Raw genomic sequence first — 24,809 nt, forward strand, 5'->3', positions numbered from 1 at the left:
TTGTTGTATATCGATAGCCGCAGTGATAGAACTTAATAAATATTATTGTATACAATTTCAACAAGGGAAGGGCCCAATACCTATGCAATTCCGCATACAACATCCACATTCTTTTAGCATATAATGGTGGACAGGCTCTCTGGCTCTGGATTGTCCTTATCTTATCGCGCAAGGTGGACGCGACATGGGACTGCTGTCGAAAGTTATCAATATAGAAATAGTGAAGCAGTATTATATTGCTAACTCATAGTATTGATAAACAAAATAGAGCCACACGCGTATAATTAACAAAGAGGGCCCAAATTGCAGCCATGTCCAACATGCCCACGTCCACATCCAAATCGAAGCTTAGTCAGGAGCGGACCCGGGAGTGGCTGGCCTCACAGGCGACGACATCGGTGGAGGATGAAGAGCTGGAGTCCATAGCCGAATCATCGGTAGTTGACAGCCTGGACTATGACTCGGAGTACACCCAAGATCCGGAGGATGATGACGACAACAACAACAGCCTTGAGGAAATAAGCACCATAACGCTTGGCACTCAAATCCGTAAGTAAACCCTTACATACGGACGATGTACGTACATACATATGTACATATTAGCTGTTGTTCTGGCGCAAAAGTTAATTAATTAAGTTTTAATAAGGGGAAGACCAAACATATGTATTTATAATATTGTGAAATGGTGACTGGAGTGCATTGGCTACTGGCTTAACTTTTAGAATAAATAAAGATTAGTTATAATTATGTATGTACATATCTGCATACGTACTTACTTAGCCTTAGGGCGCAGCGTTTAGCAAGGCCGTTAACCATTTCTTTGTAAAATCGTAAAATGTAAGGTTAGTACGCAAACCAACGATAGATAGGGGTTTGTTAGCCATGAATGTGAGCGAGATGCATGCATTACATATGGCCATTTTGACAAGTTTAGGATCATAAGCTTAACTTTGGGATCCAAAGTTTGAATACCCTTCCAGTTGGCAATATAAATACAACACAAATAAATATACATATATTTTTATATTATAATTTGTTGAGTAAAATACCATAACTAAGGCAAAAATCTATAATTTTGAATTTGGAAATGTGTAAGGAGTTTGTCTTTATAAGGTTAATAATTTTTAATTAAAAATTTTGCAAATTTTTGACAATTTTAACGATGTAACCCCTTATCAAATTTTGAAAAAAATGTCAAACAATAGTTTTACCTCCGGTCATGGCTAAAACAATTTGGCTTTTGATGCTGATCAAGAATATATATGATTTATATGGTCAGAAATGACTCCTTCACTGCGTTTTTAAGATCTGACTGAAAATACCCTGCAATGACATAGAAAACAACTGCAGTCGAGAGTATCTAGATATGAAAGAAAAGGTATTTTGTACTTTAGAGATTCATATATAGGATGTACATTTATATATTTATATTTACATAAGTCTGAGTCAAACATATTATAAGGGTCATTGGACATATTTTTATACATTTAAAAATAACCATTAATCATTACTTCAATTTCCAATTGCTACCCCAAAACCAGCGGCAAACAAACGCTCCGTAATCAGCGAAACCTTGCGGGACTTGATGAACAGCATCAACAGCATACAGACATTGGGCAACGTTAACATCAGCAATTCTACAAATGTACATATCGGCAATGTGACCAATATTAATGGCAACATACAGATCATAGCGGACACATTAAGTCGGCCGCGAAAAGGGGCCAGAAGGGTTTCCCTTTCGGATGACCAGGACGAGGCTGAGGAGAAAGTGCGTTCGGATGTGTTTATTAGTAGCCAAAGTGAGTGGCAAATTTATGTTATGTATTCGTAATCATGTAACTAGTCTTCTCTTTTTTTTTAAGAATTCAAAATACCAAAAGAGCTGTGTTCGATAGTACCCAGGCACTCCTGGCTGGCACAAAATCCTATGGAGGATCCACAAAATCTACAGCTACCCGTAAAATATGTGGTTATATGTGAGTAGCAATCCTTTATTTTTTGAATTAAATCAAGTTTTTCGTTTCAAGCAACTCATTTTGAAAATACTTTGTATATTCCCAATAGTACACACGGCCACAGAGAGCTCTGAAAAGCGCGCAATAAATGTCCGTCTTATCCGTGATATGCAGGTGAGTAAATTCAGGGACTTTAATTTGTTATTAATTATTAAAAACCCATTTTAAATTGTTATCTTCTGCAGTGCTTTCACATTGAGTCGAGGGGATGGAACGACATTGCTTACAACTTTTTGATTGGCTGTGACGGCAACATCTATGAGGGCCGCGGATGGCATACGGTCGGAGCCCATACCCTTGGCTACAACAAGCTGTCGCTGGGCATCAGTTTCATTGGCTGCTTTATGCGTGAACTGCCCACGGCAGATGCGCTGAATATGTGTCGCAATCTGTTGGCACGCGGCGTGCAGGAGGGCCACATTGCCTCCGATTACCGACTTGTTTGCCACTGCCAGTGCAATTCGACGGAGAGTCCGGGCAAGCGGTTGTACGAGGAGATACAAAAGTGGCCGCATTTTTACAATATCGAAAAGGAGGAGCAGTGACAAAGAATATTAGCATATGTACATGCCTTAGACTTCAGTCTTTATACATTTTATATGATTGTTTTGTATTTTGATACACATTTTAGAAGTAAATCCAAAGTTTTGTTTGAAAGATTTTTTTGTTTATTAATTTTCAGTGATTTTTTTTATTTTTCGAAATCATTGCAGCTTTAGCAGGCGTTGGTTATTACTAAGGCTGGTATTACCACCAAGAGCCAGAAGAGCGTCTACGATTCCGACTGGTTCTGGCGAGCTGCATGTGGGATAAGAGAGAAATACGTTAATTTTTATGGCATACAACAATAATAATAATAATAATCAGTCAATTTTGATCTTATAGTTAGTTAACTTGGGGTAAAAAGGTTTCGGAAGTGGTCGATGATCGGTTTGCAGTCAAAGTTAGACACTTAACGGACATAAATATATGGTTTTAGTTGAAAATGCAAGGCAAACAAGGGGAGCAGAGCAGTTGGGTTAACCCGTGCGTTAGCAGGGACTTACACCAGTCTTTTAAGCCCACAATTGTTGGCAGAATACTTAGGCCTTTTCATCTGTGAAATATACACGAGAATATGCAGGATTTATATATAAGAGTAGAAATCTAATGTCTGCATTGAGTTGGGTCCCTAATTCCGCTTTGGTTTTATGTAATGGAACTCTTGGCCAGGCCATTCCGGCGACAGGTTGCCAAGTTGCACAATCGAAAAAAAGGACGAGGAACTACAAAGTATTATACGTACGGGCTGGCCTGCCGTTGGCCCAGGGTGTGAACTTCACATGGCTTTCGTTCCTCTTGGCCGCATCCACACGCAATTCTGTGCGCAGGGACTCTCGCAGAACGCGGGCCGCAATGTTCGAGTATTGGATGTAGCTGCGAATGGAATTACGTAATGTGCATCATTTTTGGGATCTGGCCTGCGTGCTCATTAAACAGCATCCATTGCATTATGGTGCGCCTGGCACTTATATAATACTTACGTTATTCCAGCAGCTCTCCAGGCAGTCATTTCGATCAGATTGTTCGTACAATATTTACGCCAGAAAAAATATTCACTCCAATTAAGTGACACTGCAGTGTGACCGGGCTGGATTATTAAAAAGCACAGTAAGGCCTTCGAGGATATATCAGAAAAATACTAGCCAAATTCATGAGACTCGATTGAATTTGAAATATATACCGTTCTCACAAAACGATTATTTATACCGTGTGAAAAAAGTAGGTATTTTTTATAGATAAGAAACTTTGATTCCGATAACAGCTGATTGTGGGTTTTTAATTTAAAAATTTGTTACAATACAAAATTATTTATTTAATCAATAACCAAGCGCAATCGATAGTTTGATTGTGCTTCGTGTTATCGAAACCTCGAGATCGATAGGCTGATCACCTGTTGTTGCCCATCGCTATTGGGCCAGCAAGTCTTTCGGAAAAACGGTTTTCCTCAAGTCGTATTTTGGTACTTCCCCGCATTTGCGCGACGCTATGGACGGATCGAATCTGTTAATCCAAGTGGACACCATCGATGTGAACGATCTGGTCTATGTGGAGCGCGATCTGAACTTCCGCCAAAAGGTGAGTGTGCTTCACCACAGATAAATCGAAAAATATGACTCAAAATATGAATTTTCGATAATGGATGCAGAACTACTACTAGCTGTCTTCCAGCTTAATTCCTGGTTTTTTGCCGTGACATTACGCTTTCTTGGCTAATTCCTTTGACTTCCCCCTGCAGGTTGGGCTTTGTTTCCTGCTCTTCAGTGACGTCGATGCCGATGCCGCCTTTATACTACAGAAGCTACTTGCCATGGCCGGCGGGGATCGGCAGCAGCCAAGCGATCTGCTGACACAGTACTCAAAGTCCCGGCCAGATACTTGGCGGCGGCAGCTCGTGGAGGCTCTGTGCATCATTGGTGCCCGACAGGTTCTCCGAAAACTTGGCTTCCGGTGGACTGAGCTGCGGCTACATTACCTACCGCACATAGCGGGAATCTCACTGCATGTGCATCCGCTGCTAAAGAGCCTATACAGGATCTGTGAGGATCTGACGATGGCGCAGAGCGGTCGCCTTATTCTCGAGGTAAGCGAGAAGGTGGGACGTCAGCAGGCGGGAGCTGGTGATCCGCTGCGATTCTACGACACCAGTTTCCTAGAGATTTTCCTGCTGGATTGGCTGACAAGGCGATGCATTCGACTGGGTGATCTCAATGCTACGGGCAGCGACGTCCAGTTGCTAATCGAGCACCTCAAATTCAACGATATGCAGGAGCAGGCAAAGTTGTTAATTGATACGATCAATAGTAATGCCCAAGAGATCCGGGTGCCGGCGCCCGCCTCTCCGTTGGCCATCAAAAGGGAGACTCTGAAGGATAGCCAGACGGCTCCAGCGACAGCTTCAGATTCAGTTCCAGCTACAGCTACAGCATCTCTTAGACGGGCCGATGCCCTGCAGTTGAGTCGGGAAAACGCCGGCATTGCCCTGATCATCAACCAACGCCAGTTCCACAGAAACGTCAGCCCAGAACTGAAGGTAGAGCCACCTCTTTGTTGATCAAATCAAAACCCAAATCCAAACTCTATCCGTACAGATGTATCTGTCGCCAAAGAAACTGGAGAGTCGCGTTGGCACGGATGTGGACGAGCGGCGGCTTGGGGAGGTCTTCTCCTCAATGGGTTACCAGGTGGAGTCGCATCCCGATGTAGACCACATGGATATGGTGCATCTGATACGCAACGCCTGCAGTAGATCCGCGATCCGGGACTCGCTGGTGGTCTGCATCCTAAGCCACGGCTTCGAGGGGACTGTGTATGGCGCCAACAGTATCGCTCTGCGGATCTCGGAGCTAGAGAATGTGCTATGCAGCGACGATGCCAGCCTATACGATCAATCCCATCGCCTGGTCAAGCTACTATTCATCCAGGCCTGCCAGACGGAGCCTGACAAGAAGCTGGAGCAGGATCAGCATGGATTGCCAGTAAGACAGCAAACAACAGGAGTTCTTTCTCTACATCTACGAGAGCTAATTTTTGTTCTGTTTGTTTCCCTTTTGCTCCGTGCAGTACCCCTTAGATGCCACCACACAGTCGCCGGGCCAGCATTTGCACATGTTGCGTGCCAATTCAACTGTGAAGGGTTTCTCCGCTCTGCGGCACACACACAACGGCAGCTGGTTCATCCAGAGCCTGTGCGATAACATCGTTCAGCATTCGTCCAGGTGAGCGATACCCATTCAGAAGCTCCAGCTTTGATTTAATGGTTGTGTCTTTACACACTTTTAGCACGCATATAGCCGACATACTGATGAATGTCACCAGGGATGTGTCGGGAAAGCGGGGCAAGAACAACGAGTCAATGGTGCCCGACACAAACATCAGGATGACGCAGCACGTCTACTTGCCACCGCGTTGCCCCTGATTGGCTTGAATCCAGTCATGGATAAGCTCTTTTTCTTCAGGCAAATACATAAGAATTACTTTCCATTAAAACCTGACCAGCTTTTATCATAATAACTACTGTATATTGCTTTTACTGTGTTTTTATTATAGTGTAAATCTACATTTTAGGGTTCTACATTAATATTACATACATAAACTAATATTAAAAAATGCTACATTTATATTTAAGTTTTGTTCGATTGGTTATTTTTTTGTGTTCACTAGAAATGTTGCGTATAAATGCGTTTACGGATTGTAAGACCTTGTCCGTTCTATGTACGTATATACAGTCTGGATATATATATATATAGTAAGTTTGTGTTTGTGGCTATACAACATTGAGATTTTCGCAAGAATATTCACTGGCCAAATATATGATATGGCGTATTTGGTCGGATTGAGATGGAGAGTATTCAACAAGTATGGGGCTGAGACAGGCTTGGAGGCCACAGAAATCTCTCTCTGGGATATAATTTGAAATCCATCTTAAATGCAAAGCAATTTTTGCGGCAGCCCTGCCTTTGTAGATATTGGAGTTACTGTAGATTAAAATATTTTTTCTCTTAAATAATAACTTTGTTCATTGCTTTTCTTGTTGGATATGGAGAGGTCAAAATGAATATTGCACGATACCAAAGTGAGCTTAAGGTTAACACAAAAAAATGTATATGCGAATAACGCTCACTTACGTTTCAAAGTTTAAATTGCAAAAAAATATCTTGTGAATTTCCTGCATTTTTGGTTAATACTTTGCTTTCAATTTTTCCATTTTTAAATGCTTAAATTTGAATTAAGGATCAGGTGAGCGATATCCACGGAAATTACTATACAGATAGGGAGGACGACAGAGGTCACAGGGGTCATTTACGGTTGAAGGTCGTAGTGCCCGTAAAATTCGGGCTGGCCCGGATCTCACGCCGACCAGCGTAACTTTTGCAACTCAATTTGACCCTCCAGGGTCTTGGCCAGATAGATGACCAGCAGCTGGACGAGAGCGATGCCCAAAGCGATGCCAGCTATCACGTACAGATTGCGTTCGGCCCACACGCGTACGATTTCAATGCAGCCGCTGGTCCAAATGCGTTTCCTAGCCTCCGGCACAGGCGTCTCCTGGACGCCATAGCCACACATGATGTTAACCAGGCCGGAGGATATATCGGTGGCATTGATGCAGCAGCTGTAGGGCACACCACACTTCTCCACCGATGGCGAGCTGCAGTTGAAGTACTCATTTTTGCCTGTAAATCAGAAAGGATGTTATAAATTATGTTAGAAAACTTGTTAAGATTTATTTAAAATAAGAAAAGAAGCTAACTTTGGAACGCCTGGTTTCCGTTTTCATTTGGTTTCCTGATAAAACTACAGCAACTGAAAGCTTTTTTAAGCTACATATTTAGTGAGTAAATAGCTTTTCTCTTATCTGAAGCACAAAACAAATTCGTATGTGTTTTTTTTATTTATAAATCCTAATCAAAACAAACTTAACCAATTGCCATTTAAAAGATTAAACTAGAGACCTTATAAAGCAAGATGCATGCAACGCCCATGAATCTCTTTCTCTTGTTATTGTGAGATCTTTTATCAAAACCCAGATTTAACTCACTCCAATCCTGATATCCGGCATTGCTGAGGCCACAGCACTTAAACTCCTGCTGGGCAAAATCAATAAAGTTCTGCAAGTCCGGATCGTCGCGATACGAGTGGATGATCTTGTCCGTGAACTGTTTCTCCAGGAATGAGTTCATGTACTGTGGGAACACGAAGCAAATTATGGCTGTCGGAGAAAGAGAGAAAGAGGGGAAAAGTGATATCACAAAAGGAAACCAAATGCCAGCTGCCAGTTGCTGTAGATGATGACTCACCGATGGCCATTTCCATGAGGAAGAAGAGCAGCAGGCACATGGAGTAGAGCTTCAGCAAGAAAGTGTTCTCCCGCAGGGCGCCCAGGCAGCCAGAGAAGCTAACAAGGAAGATGACCATGCCGGCGATAATCATCACCAGGGAGATGTTAAAGATCACATCGTAAATGGTCTCCAGACGCACCCAGCCGTTTGCCTCCTCCCATTTGTCCTTGAACGCATAGATGCCGATGCCGAGGAGCAGGCCACCGAACAGCCAGAACACAAAGTTCAGCAGGAAGATCATATACTTGACGAACTGGCTCACGTACGTAAAGTGATGCGGATGCATGTCGCGCACCTCGATCCCGCTGTATCCGCGACCACCAATCATCCCCACGCCACCTACACCGCCGCCGCCGCCCCCCTGATACCTGTAGTTGTTCATCCTCGGCGTTTTCTTTTATTTTCAATTGAAATCTCGTAAATTTTCTCCTCTCCTTCGCAGAAATTTGTGGCTGTTGCTGCTGCTTCCTCTTTCCCTTTCGCTGGCAGTTATTTCACACTCTGTTTGCACGCCCTACGCCCGCTGTCATAGGCATTGGCCTTACGACTTTTCGATTCCTGCTAAGTCCAGCTAATCGCTCTCCAAAGCCCAGTTTAACTTAATCAACTATAAACACACATATGTATGTACGCGTACATAAACAATGAAAACAATCGGACGGCGCGTATCGGTGCTGGCTATCGGTTATCGATGACAGAGAACAGCTGATTGGCGGCGGACAGCAAACATTAAACTGCGCAACAAGTTCTAACGTTAATTTTTTAATTAAACCTGAAAAGTTGGTAAACTATTTGATCTATATTCTATTATTAATAATGGATTATAAGATGTGAACTTTAAAAAAAAAATTGGCAAATGATTATTCAATTGCTAATTATTTCATATTTGAATTAAATTATTTATTATTATTTATTTTAAGAATATAAATATTAAATAAAAAATCACCGGCTTATGAGTTTTTGAAACATAAAACTAGTTTTTTTTTTGCATCCCATTAAGTTGATTTCCCCAAAACTCCTTGAAGAGGATCAACTGCTTGCTGACCAGTGTAATTCTTCCGTCTATCGTCCCACAGAAACCTGGAATTGGAAAAAAACGCCCCGGCGAAATCACTTGTGGCTTTGACCTTTGAGCCGGTACAACGTCTGGTTTGGAGCTGCTATATATATGAATCAGCCGCCGATAGGAAAGATAGGAGCAGCGAAGGAGCGAAGCAATACTATGCAAATCTCCGGGCGCAGAGAGCAGAACGGAGCCGAGACCCAGTCCCAGTCCCCACTATCGAAGTCGATAAGCAATCGGTCGGCGTGCTGATAACTGATAACGAATCGACAACCACACAAAACGCCGAGTGTTAAGCTTACTTAATTGCTGTTTAGTCGCCGGGGGATTCAGTTGCAACTTCCTACACTTGACGACGACGTCACGATGAATTTCCTGCTGCGCTTCGTGGTCTTTTGCCTGGATCCGCTGGGCCTCGGCCGGCGTTTCTTTGTCCGCCCGGCCTTGAATCTCGGCTGGAACGTGTACGATCGCGTGCGAAGCAAGGCGGACGAGAAGGTGGGCACGGTTCGGGAGCTAGTACTCCGCCTGGGCCTCATCGCCTTTGCCGTGGTGCTCATCATCTGGCTGGCGGTCTTCATGTACGCCGCCTTCTACTACATGTACATGCCGGCCATTTCGCACACACGTCCTGTCCACATGCAGTTCAAGTGAGTTTTGTTGTCTGGCTGAAGTTCTGGGCGGGAAAACCCCTGATCTGGGAACACTGAAGCCAGGAGCCATGTAGGCTGTCAGGCTCTCTCTTTTTCCGTCTTTCCTCGTCTTTATTTCCCTCTCTCTTTCCGATCATGGAACTAGATAGGTGCCCAAGCATGGCTCAATTGGCTTTCCCGTGTACCCTGAGCTTATCTTAATGACTGCTGGCCATAAAAATAGCCATAATCGGGCCAACTGTCAGGGGTTTCAGTTTGATTATTGCAGTTGGGGGCAATGGTGTCATGAGCAAAATTATCTGACCACTTAGAAATTTTGTTTCTTCGCTTGCAGAACCTGCCTGGAGACGAGCACACCCTGCACCTTTCCGCATGCCCACGTCTCGCTGACGAAGAAGCAACAGCTCCTGATGGTGGGCCAGGCGTACAAGGTGATCGTGAACATTGACATGCCGGAATCACCGCAGAACCTGGAGCTGGGCATGTTCATGGTGTGCGCCGAGATGAGGGACTACGATTCAATGCTGCGCGGTCACTCCTGTCGCTCGGCCATGATGCGCTACCGCTCGCCGCTCATCCGAATGATCTCTACGTGGGCGCTCAGTCCGCTGTATGTGCTCGGCTGGAAGGAGGAGTTCCAGCAGGTGCCGGTGGAGATATTCTCGCGGTATCTGGAGGAGCGCCAGCATCCGATTACGGATGTCTATGTGGAGATCCAGTCGCAGAAGATACAGTTCTACACGGTGACGCTGCATATTGTGGCTGATTTTACCGGGCTGCGGTACATCATGTTCAACTGGCCCGTCCTGTCGGCCATAGTGGGTATGTTGACCTTGATTCTGGCTACCTTGTACCTGCTAATCCTGCTTCCTGTCCTGTCTTTCAGCCATTAGCACCAATCTGTTCTTTATACTGGTCGTCTTTCTGCTCAGCTGGTACCACTGGTCCGACGCCAGCTGGCTGCACAGCCTGCAAATCAAGTATGCCCGTCTCACGAATACGCTGCAGCCCGGCAGCGCCGCCGGCAGCGTGATCCTCTCCAGCGCCAGCAGCCTGCGCGATGACGATCTGGTTGCGTATGCGGACGACAAGTCCGATATAGCGGACGTGGGCGGTGATCCGCTCAATGACACATCGGATGCGGATGATCTGGTGATGGTAAAGTCCGGCAGCGGCAAGCCGCGTCAGCGTCATGTCCAGAAGAAGACCACCGCTGATCACTAGGCTACCGAGTTGGAGGAGGAGGAGGAGGAGCCGAAACCACCAAACGCCCATGCGACGCTTGAGCCAAAGACTAACTAGGATAGTAGGACTAAGTTTAGCGTAACCCCGACAGCAACACAACTGAAGTATTCCAGCGGACTCGCCACTTAAAATGCTCCGAATCCTGTGCCAGAGGCCAGGATCCTTATATTCAATATATGGTTAGGAATCGTCTAAGGAAATTAAAGAGAGCGGTGAGCTTTAGATGCATTTGGAAAGCAGCTTAAACAAGGATAAGAAGGTGGTTTAATGATTCAATTAGATCCCTTTCCTTGGCTTAGGTTAACCCTGAAAATCAACTCTAAGAATAAATGACAAAACAAAAACAAAAAACAATGATCTTTAGACCTCGGCCTCACGGGTTTCGCTCTCCTGAACTTCAACCCGGTAGTTGGACTTTGACTTGGAGCGCTGCCACCACTTCCCTTTCCGCCTTGGCTCCACCTCATCATTACCATCTTCGTCATGCAGCAGATCCTTGTCAACGTCATCGAAGAGGAAGATTTCGAGCAGGCTCAGCTGGTCGGACAGGAGCTTGCCCACTTTGATGAGCTTCTCGCCACGATCTCGATACTTCAAATTCTCCCATTCCGGCGACATTTTCTCACGTTGCTCTCGGTATCCCCAAAGCTTGCGCCGCCGCATTGCTCGAGAGGCATCTATGGCATCGAGCTTTCGCTTAACATTCTCCGCCACCGTTCGCTTGTTCCGGACGTAGAGCCCCCGGCAGCAGGGCAGCTTGCGGAAGCACCCGAACAAGGTCGGATACTCGACGCGCAGGAACTGAAGGAAGTTTATGCCCGACGTGGGCTGCGCGTCACGGATCGCCCTGGACACGATGAAGAAGTGATTGATCAGCGAGGCCAAGAAGTTGATCAGGAGGACGGCCAGGACAAAGGCCAGAATGGCGTAGAGAATCATGCCCAGCACCCTGCCGCCATGAAACAGCTCCGAGGGCCTCACCGAGCTGCTGAAACCAAAGGCAAAGCACATGCACATGACTACGGCCTTTACGAGGCCGACGAAGTGCTCGCTGTTATTCCCATTTATGGTCACCACCGCAAGGCAGTAGCCCATGAGGAAGACAAAGATCACCATCGCCGTGTTGGCCACGCCCGTCCAGGCCAAGTACAGGCTCCGGGTGAATATCATGAACACGCTGGAGAACTGCAGCACCCGCCACAGCCGGAGCGTGGTGAGGCATATGAGAAAGCCCACCATTACAATCGACATCTCGTACAGGCGCGACGGGCGACGAAAGTCAATGAACTCCATTTTGCTGGTCCCAGCCACCTTAACTAGCATGTTGTTAACGAGCGCCTCGCGCATCCGCACCATCACGATGACCACCACGTTGAGCAGTATGATGAGTATGTCCAGTATGTTCCAAACGTCCTTCAGCAGATTCGGCTCGTACCACATTTTGAGGACCACCATCTGAGCGTATTGGATCAGCACTACCAAGTAGATAGACAAGGAGGCCAGCTTGGTGTATGACATCTGGTCCGTTTCCTCAAGCAGCTTCCAACTGTCCACGTCCACCTGCGGCACCACCGGCCCAAAGGGGGTCTTCTCCACGCGCAGCGTGCATATGCTGAACAGATTCACGTCGACGTTGTACAGTGTAAAGTCTATGAACACCGCGGAAGTGTTCAGCGACAGCCAATGGTATTCGATGAGATAGTCCAAGATCTAAGCCAAAGGGGGGTAGAGTGAGTAGTTCTTCTTTAAACATGTATAATATTACAAAAATAAAATAAACAAAATAACAAGAATTCAGTCTTGGATAAATAGGTGTCTCCCAGGGGACCCTTCCCTTTTCTAGGGGAGCTAGGATTTTCTAATAAAAAGATTGTGTAATTTAAATATGGTTTAATTTAATATTAAATCAGTTTTTTATGTCTTAAGTCCGCATAGTTTTTTAAAGAAGATCTTTGCCGTGAGAGAGATATGAGTTTTTATCCCCACGCTTTGCCTGCAATGTACAAGCAAAGTGAAGCAAGAAACAGACTAGTATAGGAAGGGCATACATATTTTTCCAGAATATAAATATTTTAAGGTTAATTCGGTAATTAACATTTAGATATCTATATCAAGGTATAAGATATTTCCATTATGATATTGGTCCTACATTCCTCTGGTGTTATTCTAGTTTATATATTTCATTTTAAAATCACATTTAAAAATAATACCCACCTTCAAGTTGTTGGGCACACTCCTGGCCAGCAGACTTACATAGCCGATGAGCTCCGGATATCTGTGAAGATAGCCCACATGGTCAAAGTTCATGAGGAGCCAGTCGAGAAACTCGAAGCTGATCGTAATGGGTATCCAGGGCTCGTAAATGCGCCAGTACTTATCCGCATAGTGGAGCCGGCGATAGGGCAGTTGCCAGTCGGGCATGTAGTACATGTCGGAGAACTGGGGTTCTGTCCAGCCAACTTTGGTATCTTCAACGCGTACCTGGCGCAATCTAATCACGCCCAGCATCACCGTCTGCTCGGCGTGCACCCAGCCTGGGCCGCCGAAGCGGCTTAAGTTGGCATTGAAGGCAACGACCAGTGTGGACTCGATAAAATCGTACAGTTGGTTAAGAAAGTACACCTCTTTTAGGCCATAGTAGTCCGTGTGATTGTTCCAAAAGAGGCTCTGGATGCTGCGCGTGTTGTGGTAGTGCGTCTCGTCCCGTGACATCAGCACCATGATCATTAGGCAGAGGAAATATTTGCAATAGATGAGCAGGTCCTGGGCGATCAGCACATACTTCTCGTTAACCGCCCAGTTGCGGTACCGCGATGATATGACCAGATTCCTCCGTTGGCTGGCCAGCCGCTGCTTGAGAAAGTCCACCCGGTTAATGGTGTCGGGCTCCTTCATCCGCGGCGGAATATAGATGGGCGGGGGCCAGAATGCCTCGTCGATCGATTGAATGGCGAACCGGATTGGATCGCCGAGCAAGTACTGAAACAGCAGCACCATCACCATGCTGGACAGCATGTTCTTGAATTTGACTTCCTCGTGCTTGAAGCCGGCAATGAGTCCCATGGCAGTCACGGGGAGAATGATGAGCACCACGGTTATGAAGAACTTGATCCAATATTGTTTGCGCACCATTTCTAGAGGGGATCTCAAGGCTGTTTTAAGGCCTTATCTTTCTTTTATTTGAAAATCTGTGGGAGTTTCTAATGGGAGGAAAAAGGTTGGAAATAATAAGGAAAGCTCACTGGATTACGAGCGTTACTAAAAGTGATTAAAAGGGTTACTTTCTCAAAGTCCTCATTGTACGTTTTTTTTTTAATATTATTTTATTTAAATAAATATTCAAGCTAACAGAAAATTTAGAAACTTTCTTGTTTGAATTTTTGAAAACTTTTTACTCATTGCCAAAATTAAAAGGAACGTTATCTCAAAAATTCAAATGATTTGTATTTATAATTAATTTTTTTATTTTTATTTTAATAAAATAAAAAAGTTACAATCACTTAAGAAAGGTATACTAATATTAAGTATTTACGCGAGTACAGCTTCAATTTTTACCTTTATTTCGCCCTTCGAAATAAATATAATATTATATTATTAAATAAATTATTTTTTAAATTCAAAAATATCAAGTTAACAAACGGAACTAGTTGCCAATGCCCCAACGATAGCGATAAGTTGGACAATCGAACCAGTTGGCTAATCACAGCGGTAATCAAACGGTCACACTGGCCGACAACAAAATAAAAAAAATAAAAACGAATAAAACCGATTCTTAAGCGAAATAACGATAATGACGAAGGCCTAGCGAGCCCATTTGGACACAAATTGCACGCACAGGCGGATAGCCAACCGAGACACGAACGAGGAACGAGAAACGGCATTTGGAGACCCTGGATCAGAGCTGTGCCGAGGAGGTGCTGGGTGTAGGTGGTGGAGGAGCGCTGCGGAGCGAGGAGAGCGGGAGCAACAATGACGATGACCGCCTCGGATAAATACACGTACCAGCGTACGGTCCTGTGCCTGGCCCGCGTCCTGGCCGGAATCCAGCCGACGCCCTGGGAGAAGGTACGATCCCACCAGCGGGCACGGGGACTGCTTTTAGCGGAAGTGCCCGCCGTGGCAATCATCGACTTTTTCGCACGACCTTGAACGGGGGGTGACCATAAAAAGAAAAAACAGACATGCGTGTGGGGGGCGTGGGTGACGGTGTGGGGCTGGCTAGTGATGATGTAGCCACTTGGAAGCCCCAATATTATTCCGTTCAATACTTTATCTTTGTGGCTTTTGGGTGTTATCGAATTAAAATCCTAATAATAATTGAAAAAGTGCAAGCATTTAAAAGAATAAACAATATAGATGCTTAATAATATCAGTAGTAAGTACAGATTAGTGATAATTTGTACTTGTAATTGTACTAATTCTAGATTCCAAATAAAACCACAAATAATATGTTAAAAAAAAAACAAAAAAAACAATGCTAATACCCATTACTTACTTTATTTACTGTAATCTCCTTTTCCTTACAGGTTCAGACCCTTTTCCGGTACTGCCCACAGGAAAATGCGGCCGGTGTCTTTTGCTTGGACACCCGGGCTCAGGATGCGGTGATTGCTTTGGGCATTTACTTCCTGGAAGGTGGCTGCCAGCACGAATCCCAGATCGTGCCCTATTTGCTGCGTCTGGCCAAATGTTTGCCGAAGGCCGTCTGGATCGATGATGCCCGAAGCAGCAAAATTGAGCGTACGTTTTTCTACAGTTTTTTTTTTTTTAAGTATTTAATACGAAATGTTCAATGGGATGCAGTCACTTTGACACGGAAATCTTTGAAATGTGATTGGAAAATATTTCAAACCCAAAACTTAAAACAGAAACTTTTAATTGTACCTTAACCCTAGAGGGTTAACTAAATTCGCTATAAACATGTTAAATATTTATATTTATTTATTATACCCTTGCAGGGTATTATAATTTCAGTCAGAAGTTTGCAACGCAGTGAAGGAGACGTTTCCGACCCTATAAAGTATATATATTCTTGATCAGCATCAACAGCCGAGTCGATCTAGCCATGTCCGTCTGTCCGTCTGTCCATCTGTCCGTCTGTCCGTCTGTCTGTTTCTACGCAAACTAGTCCCTCAGTTTTAAAGCTATCTAAATGAAACTTTGCATATAGTCTTCTATATGCTCTCACTGCTATATATGTCGGAACGGGCCGGATCGGACGACTATATCATATAGCTGCCATACAAATGTTCAATATATTTTTAGAAAAAAAATTATAACTTTGCTGTTTTTCAACATTTTTACACTATTTTTTAGATATGGCCATTTTATATTATTTCTGAATTTTGGTAAAAATTTTATGAAAATCGGACGACTATATGATATAGCTGCCATAGGAACGATCATGAAATTAATAGGAAGAAAATTATAGCTTCGTTGTTTTTCAACCAATTTTTATCTACTCTGAGATATAAGCTTTTTTTATTATTCTAGAATTTTGGTATAAATTTCATAAAAATCGGACAACTATATCATATAGCTGCTATAGAAGCGATCGGTAAATGTATAAAATATGTAAAGCTGGGAATGTAAAACTGTAACTGTCAAACTGTAAACATAATAAGTATAGGTAAAATGTAATGAAACTCTGTTTTGTGAGTGTTTTCAGCATTTAAATCTATAATATAAACATCGAAACCAATCTGCAAGGGTATACAAACTTCGGCGTGCCGAAGTTAGCTTCCTTTCTTGTTTATATATTCGTATATTTACCAACAGGCATTCGCATTCCCTCGGCGGAGAAGTTCAGCTTCTGTCTGAACACCCTGCTCTCGGATATAGCTGCCAAGTGCCCCGATTCCCGCGAGGAGATCATTCTCAATCAGGTGGAGACCCTCGGTGCCCTGGCCAACATTGTCAAGTCCAGCAGGGATAGCAGCTCGGCACCGCCACCGATAATATTGTGCAAGGCAACGGTGCCGCTGCTCTTTGGCTTGGCGCGATCGATGGGTCGTTATGCCGGCAACGATCCACCGCTGCTGTGCCGCATCTTTCCGCCGGAGCTGCTGCCCATCCAACGCGGATGGGGTCGCGACGGCAATGGTGGCTCAAGCAGCAGTGCCAGCGGCACCTGTGGCGGTTCCTTTAGCAGCAGTGAACGCCTGGCGGCCACACACCAATTCCGACCCATAATACCCCGCTCGATGTCCGGGAGCCTGGCGCAGGCGCAGGCGCATGACGATGCACGTCATCGGTACACCGCGGGCAAGCACAAGCCGTCGCTGCACAGCTACTTCTCAGTGCCGTACGATCCGCGGACGCATTTCTTCACGCGCTACGGCTCCAGCTTTAACCAGTTCCCCAATATGCGTGTCTGCGAGTCGCCCACGAAGGCCGGCCCCGGTCCCCGAGCCATGTACCGTGTGCCCCCGTTTCCCATCCAGCATCTGCAGACCATATTCGCCGTATCCAAGAAGCTGCTCACCAAGGACACGCTGGAGCACTTGGACGAGCAGGCCAGCGATATCTTCTCGCTGCACCAAATCAAGGGCTACTGCTACAAGAGCTTCTCGGAGACACTGAACCTGGTGCTGGTCACCCTGCTGCGCGAGTTGTTGCAGCATCAGGTGGACCTGCCAACACCGTTCACCAAGGATGTCCAGGAGTTCGTCAAGCGGCTGTTTCTCAACGGGCAGACGGAGCTGCAGAACAAGCAGCAGGATCAGGAGCGAGAGCGACGCGAGGAGAACGGCATTGCGGTGGTCAACAAGTACAAGGTCAATGTGATGGCCAACGCGGCTTGTGTGGACCTTCTGGTCTGGGCCATACGCGATGAGACGGGTAAGCGAAGAGCCTGTTGTGCTCGCACACTTTGCAGATCTATAAATTCCAGCTCAGCGCAATAACCAAATGGCAATAATGCAAAATGTCAAAAACCAGCTCAAAAATATAGCAAGGGCCAACGAGAGAAAAAGAGATCGAAAGAGAAGGGAAAGGGACTTGGTAGCATATATATTTAGCTTCCCAGCAGTTAAAGAAAGCAAACATAAGCGGGTGGATACGAAAAATGTCCGCTAAAGATATTAAATACGGACTAAGAAATTGACTATCCGCATTAGTTTTGCTGAATGCTCAAAACGGACGCGCAAACGGACAAGAATCGCGAATTCTATTATTATTCTACCCGCTAATGATGTCGCAAAAGGGCCGCAATTAAAATCTTACTTAGGTTACGAAAATGATAGCATTTGGTGTTGCTTTCACAAAATCCTTGACAGATGATTAAGTTTATTAACGTTCATGAGCCTGAATAGGACGTTTTGTCCGCCTAAAAGCCGCAAAAGAAGAAGAACCAGGTCTAAAGCACACCTACGATTTTTACATACCAATAAATCGAGCAAATAACTACTCTGGGAGACTTAAAATATAGAAGCGGACAGATGGACATGGCTAGATCACCTCGACTGTTGATGCTAATTAAAAATATCGATCGGTTTCTTAAACATTTCACTTTTCCTCTTATAAAAGTTTGTTTAAACCCTCTCCCCTTCTCGCTCTCTTTCTCTATCTCGCTCTTTTTTGAACAAATTAATTTTTGAGTTAACTTCCTTTAATTTCCTTTTAGTTTCTTATAGTTTTTTTGTTTGTAATTTTGTGTGTTTTTTGGTGGCCGGAACCCGGAATATTGTTCAGTTGACGTCGACTATAATGTGCCATCCCTGCAGAATGGCTTGCAATTTTTATTGAAGAAAGGTCAAGAGAAGCAGTGTTATTGTCCTAGTTTTGATTTTTTCTATAACAATCATACATACATGCATATATAGCCACAAAACTGAATGTTTCAGAACGGCACAAATTTATGTAAATTGAAAGAAATTAATGAAATTAGCAAAAAGAAGCAAGATCAAGATCTCCATCTCGCTTATCGTTCGGTTTTGTGGCCTATTATTTTTATTATTGTTAATATTTTGCCTGGCCTATGTTCGCTGCATGTTGCAACATGATGATCCGCCTCCAGATCCACCACATCCTCCTCCTGCGCATCCCAGATTAATTCTAATTATTGGTTCCTCGTTCCCTTGTTTGCCAAGCGAAAATGAAATCGCAACAAAATGATGCAAATGTAAAATATTAATATTACCACTCCTAATCCTACTCCTCTCCAACCCAGAGGCGGACAAGCTGTGCGGCCGGCTCTCCCAGAAGCTCAACCTGGTGCTCAGCCACAAGATCGTGATGGATCACATGCCGCTGCTGATGGTCTGCCTGGAGGGGCTGGGCAAGCTGGCCCAGAAGTTCCCCAACATAGCGGGCACCTCGATCTCGTATCTGCGCGACTTCCTGGTGGATCCCAGCCCCATTCTGGGCAAGCTGCATGCCCACGCCATGCAGACGCTGGCCCAGCAGAAGAAGGAGAAGGAGCTGACGCCGTTCAAGATTGTGGTACAGCATTCGGACTCGCGGGCTGTCGTCGATATCTTTGGGGAGAATGGCGCCGGCAAGACGCCAAACAGCAGCGGTCCCGGCGGCGGCACAGGCCGGAGTGGCCATGCCGCCTTCGAGGCCCTGCGGGATGCCGCCATAGAGAATTTGTCCATTGCCCTGAGAGCGGCCCATACCCTGGACCAGTTCTGTGTCCCGGCGCTGGTGGCCAATGTATCCAATCGCCTGTTTACCGCCGAGAAGTCAGAGAGGTGAGAGTTCTTCCCCCATAAATATGACTTTTCATGACTTTAGTTCATCTCTTTACCGCTCGAATCGAAAGCGAATCGAACCTGGTGAGCCTAAACATCATCGTGATGCTGGGCCACGTGGCTGTGGCGCTGAAGGACACCTCGAAGACGACCCAGAACATCCTGCAGTTCTTCATCCAGCGCTTCTGCAAGGTGCCCTCAGAGCAGAACGCCCTGATCGTCGACCAGCTGGGCTGCATGATCATCTCGCAGTGCGAGACGCATGTCTTTGACGAGATTATGAAGATGTTCTCTCGCGTGACCGTACAGTCGGCCTCGCTGGCATACACCTCGGACCCGGAGCACCGGAAACAGTTCCACCATGTCTCCGATGCGGTGGTGAATGCTTTGGGCAATATCGCGGCCAACATCCAGGGCGACGCTGAGATGCTGGAGCTGCTGGGCAAACTGCTAGAGCTGTTCGTCCAGATCGGTTTGGATGGCGAGCGCAGCTACGACAACACACCGGGCGCCCAGAAGGCCAGCTCCCGGGCAGGTAATCTGGGCATGTTGATACCGGTGATTGCGGTACTGGTGCGCCGCCTTCCGCCGATCAAGAATCCCCGCCAGCGCCTGCACAAGCTCTTCAAGGACTTTTGGGCCTACTGTGTTGTTATGGGCTTCACCAATGCCCGCCTGTGGCCCGCCGATTGGTATCAGGGTGTCCAGCAGATAGCTGCCAAGTCGCCGCTCCTTATCTCGCAAACCGCCCACAAGTCAGACATGCGGGAACTCAACTACACGCTGGCCATCAAGAGCGACTCGGTGAACGAGCTGCGCAGCCAAATCCTTGTGCTGCTCGAGCACTCCACGGACAATGTGGCCACGGCCATCAACAAGCTGACCTTTGCCCAGTGCACCTACCTCTTGAGCGTCTACTGGCTGGAGATGCTGCGCGTGGAGAACGCGGACGAGCCGAGTCTGGAGCCGATCATGAGCTATCTCTGCGACACGGCCCTGCAGCGGGACAAGACGGGCATCTGGCAGTGTGTCAAGTGGTAAGATCTTTGGAGGAGGAATCAGTCTAGGAATGTATTTAATCTCTGATCCCTCTCTGACAGCGTGGCCGACCAGGTCTTTGAAAAGTTCCGCAATGTGCTGTATGCCCACGACGAGATCCGGGAGAAGGTGCTGGAGTCGCAGGCGACGCTGCTGCTGGTCTACTTCAATCACATCCACAAGCCCATCCAGGTGGTGGCCGATCAGTATCTGTCGTTTTTGGTGGACCGGTTCCCCCACCTGCTGTGGAACCGGCGCGTCCTCTGGTGCATGCTGGACATCCTCCAGCTGCTGGCCTACTCCCTCAGCCTGGACCCTAACGAGGAGACGCCAACGCTGCGGGTGGTCTCCACACCATATACCCTGCAGCTGATGGACTCGCTGCCGGCGCGGGAGCTGCGCCTGAAGGACTTTGCCGACCGGTGCCAGGGCATCGTCAACGAGGCTATGAAGTGGGCGCCCAGATCGACGCGGTCGCATCTGCAGGAGTATCCCAACCAGATACCCACGCCCGTGCTGGCCCACCACAGCGGTTTGGCGCTGGCCTTCGACTCGGTGGTCAGCAGCAGCAGCAGCGCCATGCACCCCGGCTCGGTTGTGGGGACGCTGAGCAAGCGGCCCAGCTGCGTCAACTCGGACACGCCGCGTTTTGTGTCTGTGCTCTGCTTGCGCAGCAAGTACGCCGGCGAGATCAGCGGACTGCTTTCGGTGCTCAGCGAGCGGGACAAGGCCGGCCTGGCCGACCGGCTGGTCAGCGACGTGTGGGAGGCGTGCTCGGAGAAGAGCGATGCCCGGCATCGCGGCGCCTTATGGCGGGCCACCGCCTACCTGATCATCTGCTCGGAGATTGACCGGAAGCTGCTGCACGCGGTGGCCAGCTCGCAGCTGGAGCTGTTCACCGAATCGGCCATGGAGACGGCGGTGGAGTGCTGGCAGTGGGTGCTGACGGCGCGCCAGGATCTGGAGCTGTGCTTCATCCAGGAGATGGTCAGCGCCTGGCAGACGACATTCGAGAAGCGGATGGGCCTGTTCGCTTGGGAGACGGAAGTCACCCATCCACTGGCCGCCTACGAGGGCTGCCGGCTCGTGTGCAAGCCGATCCTGATTGCTCCGCATCTGATCTGGCTGCAGCTTCTCTCCGAGATGGTGGACACGGCCAAGTACTGCAACCGCGACAAGGTGGAGATGTTCTGCCTGCTGCTCCATCGCTGTCTTCCCATCCTGAAGAGCAGCAAGCAGAACCGCCAGGTCTCCACCGTCGGCTGCCGGTTCAAGCTACTGCAGTGCGGCCTGTCGCTGCTGCAGGGCAACACCATACCCAAGTCTTTGGCGCGGAATATCCTCCGCGAGCGGATCTACTCGAACGCTTTGGACTATTTCTGCGGTCCACCCACGTGCCCCAACCAGAGCCGGGAGCAGCTGCTCGAGGACATTTTGATCCTGCTCAAGTTCTGGCAGACGATGCGCAGCGAGAAGAAGCACCTGGTCACCTCCGAGGTGGGCGACTATGATCTGACCAATGCCTCCGTCAGTTCCACTCAAATGCTGGCCGTGCGGGCCAACCCGGAGACGGCATCCCTGATCAGCGGCGGCGGGGGCATGGCCTCGGACTATGGACGATCCATGAGCACCAGCGGCAATGCCATGGGCATGGGCATGGGCGGCACAGGCGGCGGTAGCAACAGCGGCTGGTACAACACGATTCCGCACTCGACGTCGACGCTGTCGAAGCGCTCGAATCGCTCCAAGCGGCTTCAGTACCAGAAGGACTCGTACGACAAGGACTACATGAAGAAGCGCAACCTGATCCTCGAGCTGCTGGCCGTGGAGCTGGAGTTTCTCATCACGTGGTACAATCCCAACAGCCTTCCAGACCTCACAGTGCCCGGTAATTGTCTCTCTCTCTCTCTCTCTCTCTCTCTGGGATTTCCCATGACTATGAATCTCTCTTTTCCCGTTTTCCCGCAGGCGAGGAACAGATCACCGAGTGGCGCACCCGACCGTACAAGCCTAATGTTTGGCGGGACTATGCCCGCCTCGCCTGGTGCTACAACCCCGCTTTGGCCGTCTTCCTGCCGCAGCGCATCAAGAACGCTGAAATCATTGACGAGGAGGTCTCCCGCCTGGTCTGCTCCGATCCCATTGCCGTCTGCCACATTCCGGAGGCACTCAAGTACCTGTGCACCACCAAGAACCTGCTGCAGGAGAGTCCCGATCTGGTGTACATACTCTCCTGGTCGCCGGTCACTCCCATCCAGGCGCTGGCCTACTTCTCGCGCCAATATCCCTCGCATCCGCTTACAGCTCAGTATGCCGTAAAGACGCTATCCTCGTATCCGGCCGAGTCGGTCCTGCCCTACATACCGCAGCTGGTGCAGGCGCTCCGGCACGACACCATGGGCTATGTGGTGGAGTTCATCAAGAACATATCGCGGCGATCGCAGATAGTGGCCCACCAGCTGATCTGGAACATGCAGACGAACATGTACATGGACGAGGACCAGCAGCACAGGGACCCCAATCTGTACGAGGCATTGGATCAGCTGTCGCAGAGCATCATTGCCTCCTTTTCGGGCGCCGCCAAGCGATTCTACGAGCGGGAGTTTGATTTCTTTGGCAAGATCACGGCCGTTTCCGGGGAGATCCGTTCCTTCCCCAAGGGCATCGAGCGGAAGAATGCCTGTTTGGCGGCGCTCAGCCGGATTAAGGTCCAGGGTGGATGCTATCTACCCTCCAATCCGGAGGCCATGGTCCTGGACATTGACTATGGCAGCGGCACGCCCATGCAGAGTGCGGCCAAGGCGCCGTATCTGGCCCGTTTTCGGGTATATCGCTGTGGCATTACCGAGCTGGAGACGCGAGCTATGGAGGTTTCCAATAACCCGGTAAGCTACTTCTGCATTAATCCTGTTATCTCCTTTAACCTGATGATGGCTTGATCTGTGGCAGAACTCCCAGGAGGATGCCAAGATGACCCTGGGCGTGGAGTCGTGGCAGGCGGCCATCTTTAAGGTGGGCGACGATGTGCGTCAGGATATGCTGGCCCTGCAGGTTATCACCATTTTCAAGAACATCTTCCAGCAGGTGGGACTCGACCTGTTCCTGTTCCCCTATCGCGTGGTGGCCACCGCCCCGGGTGTAAGTTCAGGCACTCTGCCCACTCTGATTTTGAGTTCCTAATCTCCTATGCCTTGCCTTGCAGTGCGGCGTCATCGAGTGCGTGCCGAATGCCAAGTCGCGGGACCAGCTTGGCCGGCAGACGGACAGCGGCCTGTCCGAGTATTTCCAGCATCAGTATGGGGACGAGAGCTCCAAGGAGTTCCAGGCGGCGCGGGCGAACTTTGTCAAGTCGATGGCTGCCTACTCGCTGATTGGCTACCTGTTGCAGATCAAGGATCGCCACAACGGCAACATAATGATCGACAAGGATGGCCACATCATACACATAGGTGAGCATAGCTCTCTCTTAATGCTCTATGATGATTGCTATCCCCCTTTCTCTCACACAGATTTTGGCTTTATGTTCGAGTCATCGCCCGGCGGCAACATCGGCTTCGAGCCGGACATGAAGCTCACCGACGAAATGGTCATGATCATGGGCGGCAAAATGGACTCGCCGGCCTTCAAATGGTTCTGCGAGCTATGCGTCCAGGCCTTCCTCGCCGTCCGGCCATATCAGGACGCTATTGTGTCGCTCGTATCGCTGATGCTGGACACCGGGCTGCCGTGTTTCCGTGGCCAGACGATTAATCTGCTGAAGCAGCGCTTTGTGGCCACCAAGAATAACAAGGAGGCGGCTGCCCACATGCTCTCCGTCATCCGCAACTCGTACCAGAACTTCCGCACGCGTACCTACGACATGATCCAGTACTACCAGAACCAGATCCCCTACTAGGAGTCATCCGCCTCTTGTTCGCTCGTTGTTTGTTCGTTGTTTGGCCAAAGGGAAACCCCATACCAATTCCAATTCCAATTCCAAGTCCAAGTCCAAGTCCCATCCCAATCCTCCTTACACCGTATTATTCTTTCACCTTGTATTTTCAACCGTATTTTCAGGTATTTTGCTATTGTCTCCTTGTTTGTTTCCGCGTACTTGTAAGATGTTGAACTTTACCAGGATTTTACGCCACATACATGCGTTATTATACAATATTTATAAATATTAAATCAATTATAGGGCAATATGTTATACAGTGGTAAAAAAAAACCGAGTTAAT

At 47.7% G+C, this 24,809-nt stretch overlaps 7 protein-coding genes across 8 annotated transcripts; 4 read left to right on the forward strand and 3 right to left on the reverse strand.

Moving 5' to 3' along the window:
- The first annotated feature begins 35 nt into the window (after positions 1-35).
- On the forward strand, positions 36-2,675 carry PGRP-LE (Peptidoglycan recognition protein LE). The gene is made up of 5 exons (XM_017162763.2): positions 36-549; positions 1,542-1,802; positions 1,866-1,979; positions 2,068-2,132; positions 2,204-2,675. The coding sequence occupies exons 1-5, from the start codon at positions 312-314 to the stop codon at positions 2,561-2,563; spliced, it is 1,038 nt and encodes a 345-aa protein (XP_017018252.1). The 5' UTR covers positions 36-311; the 3' UTR covers positions 2,564-2,675.
- Positions 2,664-3,703, reverse strand: sun (stunted). Of its 2 annotated transcripts, XM_017162765.3 has the most exons (4): positions 3,542-3,703; positions 3,304-3,434; positions 3,065-3,114; positions 2,664-2,816 (listed from the first exon to the last, which is right to left on the reverse strand). In XM_017162765.3, the coding sequence occupies exons 1-3, from the start codon at positions 3,568-3,570 to the stop codon at positions 3,101-3,103; spliced, it is 174 nt and encodes a 57-aa protein (XP_017018254.1). In that variant the 5' UTR covers positions 3,571-3,703; the 3' UTR covers positions 2,664-2,816; positions 3,065-3,100. The 2 variants fall into 2 exon arrangements, with proteins under 2 accessions (XP_017018254.1, XP_017018253.1); XM_017162764.3 differs by lacking the exon at positions 3,065-3,114.
- Positions 3,704-3,937: 234 nt separating this feature from the next.
- Positions 3,938-6,079, forward strand: Dredd (Caspase-8 Dredd). The gene is made up of 5 exons (XM_017162503.3): positions 3,938-4,136; positions 4,297-5,091; positions 5,150-5,536; positions 5,622-5,776; positions 5,841-6,079. The coding sequence occupies exons 1-5, from the start codon at positions 4,047-4,049 to the stop codon at positions 5,974-5,976; spliced, it is 1,563 nt and encodes a 520-aa protein (XP_017017992.1). The 5' UTR covers positions 3,938-4,046; the 3' UTR covers positions 5,977-6,079.
- A 2-nt stretch (positions 6,080-6,081) lies between these two features.
- On the reverse strand, positions 6,082-8,544 carry Tsp3A (Tetraspanin 3A). The gene is made up of 3 exons (XM_017162505.3): positions 7,859-8,544; positions 7,600-7,770; positions 6,082-7,234 (listed from the first exon to the last, which is right to left on the reverse strand). The coding sequence occupies exons 1-3, from the start codon at positions 8,280-8,282 to the stop codon at positions 6,909-6,911; spliced, it is 921 nt and encodes a 306-aa protein (XP_017017994.1). The 5' UTR covers positions 8,283-8,544; the 3' UTR covers positions 6,082-6,908.
- A 427-nt stretch (positions 8,545-8,971) lies between these two features.
- Positions 8,972-11,215, forward strand: Seipin (lipid droplet biogenesis associated protein seipin). The gene is made up of 3 exons (XM_017162504.3): positions 8,972-9,613; positions 9,951-10,438; positions 10,503-11,215. Exons 1-3 carry the CDS (start codon positions 9,330-9,332, stop codon positions 10,838-10,840), a joined length of 1,110 nt encoding a protein of 369 aa, XP_017017993.1. The 5' UTR covers positions 8,972-9,329; the 3' UTR covers positions 10,841-11,215.
- Positions 11,086-15,498, reverse strand: brv3 (brivido-3). The gene is made up of 3 exons (XM_017162501.3): positions 15,357-15,498; positions 13,076-14,061; positions 11,086-12,571 (listed from the first exon to the last, which is right to left on the reverse strand). The coding sequence occupies exons 2-3, from the start codon at positions 13,991-13,993 to the stop codon at positions 11,222-11,224; spliced, it is 2,268 nt and encodes a 755-aa protein (XP_017017990.1). The 5' UTR covers positions 13,994-14,061; positions 15,357-15,498; the 3' UTR covers positions 11,086-11,221.
- On the forward strand, positions 14,557-24,803 carry Pi4KIIIalpha (phosphatidylinositol 4-kinase III alpha). Its single transcript, XM_017162490.3, has 10 exons — positions 14,557-14,926; positions 15,388-15,601; positions 16,640-17,701; positions 19,032-19,554; positions 19,626-20,591; positions 20,655-22,480; positions 22,561-23,477; positions 23,542-23,730; positions 23,795-24,041; positions 24,102-24,803. The coding sequence occupies exons 1-10, from the start codon at positions 14,831-14,833 to the stop codon at positions 24,485-24,487; spliced, it is 6,426 nt and encodes a 2,141-aa protein (XP_017017979.1). The 5' UTR covers positions 14,557-14,830; the 3' UTR covers positions 24,488-24,803.
- Positions 24,804-24,809: the final 6 nt, after the last annotated feature.

This window comes from Drosophila kikkawai, chromosome X, assembly GCF_030179895.1.
Source record: "Drosophila kikkawai strain 14028-0561.14 chromosome X, DkikHiC1v2, whole genome shotgun sequence".
Taxonomy (NCBI): Eukaryota; Metazoa; Arthropoda; class Insecta; order Diptera; family Drosophilidae; genus Drosophila; species Drosophila kikkawai.

Coding starts and splice junctions, on each gene's coding strand:
- PGRP-LE (XM_017162763.2), top strand. CDS start 312: ATGTCCAACATGCCCACGTCCACATCCAAATCGAAGCTTAGTCAGGAG. Junction 1,803..1,865: donor TGTGTTTATTAGTAGCCAAA/GTGAGTGGCAAA, acceptor TTTTTTTTTAAG/AATTCAAAATACCAAAAGAG. Junction 1,980..2,067: donor CGTAAAATATGTGGTTATAT/GTGAGTAGCAAT, acceptor TATTCCCAATAG/TACACACGGCCACAGAGAGC.
- Pi4KIIIalpha (XM_017162490.3), top strand. CDS start 14,831: ATGACGATGACCGCCTCGGATAAATACACGTACCAGCGTACGGTCCTG. Junction 23,731..23,794: donor TGGTGGCCACCGCCCCGGGT/GTAAGTTCAGGC, acceptor CTTGCCTTGCAG/TGCGGCGTCATCGAGTGCGT. Junction 24,042..24,101: donor TGGCCACATCATACACATAG/GTGAGCATAGCT, acceptor TCTCTCACACAG/ATTTTGGCTTTATGTTCGAG.
- Dredd (XM_017162503.3), top strand. CDS start 4,047: ATGGACGGATCGAATCTGTTAATCCAAGTGGACACCATCGATGTGAAC. Junction 4,137..4,296: donor ATCTGAACTTCCGCCAAAAG/GTGAGTGTGCTT, acceptor TTCCCCCTGCAG/GTTGGGCTTTGTTTCCTGCT. Junction 5,092..5,149: donor ACGTCAGCCCAGAACTGAAG/GTAGAGCCACCT, acceptor CTATCCGTACAG/ATGTATCTGTCGCCAAAGAA.
- Tsp3A (XM_017162505.3), bottom strand. CDS start 8,282: ATGAACAACTACAGGTATCAGGGGGGCGGCGGCGGCGGTGTAGGTGGC. Junction 7,771..7,858: donor CCTCATGGAAATGGCCATCG/GTGAGTCATCAT, acceptor TTTCTCCGACAG/CCATAATTTGCTTCGTGTTC. Junction 7,235..7,599: donor TGCCGGATATCAGGATTGGA/GTGAGTTAAATC, acceptor TCTGATTTACAG/GCAAAAATGAGTACTTCAAC.
- Seipin (XM_017162504.3), top strand. CDS start 9,330: ATGAATTTCCTGCTGCGCTTCGTGGTCTTTTGCCTGGATCCGCTGGGC. Junction 9,614..9,950: donor CCTGTCCACATGCAGTTCAA/GTGAGTTTTGTT, acceptor CTTCGCTTGCAG/AACCTGCCTGGAGACGAGCA. Junction 10,439..10,502: donor CGTCCTGTCGGCCATAGTGG/GTATGTTGACCT, acceptor CCTGTCTTTCAG/CCATTAGCACCAATCTGTTC.
- brv3 (XM_017162501.3), bottom strand. CDS start 13,993: ATGGTGCGCAAACAATATTGGATCAAGTTCTTCATAACCGTGGTGCTC. Junction 12,572..13,075: donor GTGTGCCCAACAACTTGAAG/GTGGGTATTATT, acceptor CCTTTGGCTTAG/ATCTTGGACTATCTCATCGA.
- sun (XM_017162764.3), bottom strand. CDS start 3,570: ATGACTGCCTGGAGAGCTGCTGGAATAAC. Junction 3,435..3,541: donor TGGAGAGCTGCTGGAATAAC/GTAAGTATTATA, acceptor TTCCATTCGCAG/CTACATCCAATACTCGAACA. Junction 2,817..3,303: donor GGCCAACGGCAGGCCAGCCC/GTACGTATAATA, acceptor TCCCACATGCAG/CTCGCCAGAACCAGTCGGAA.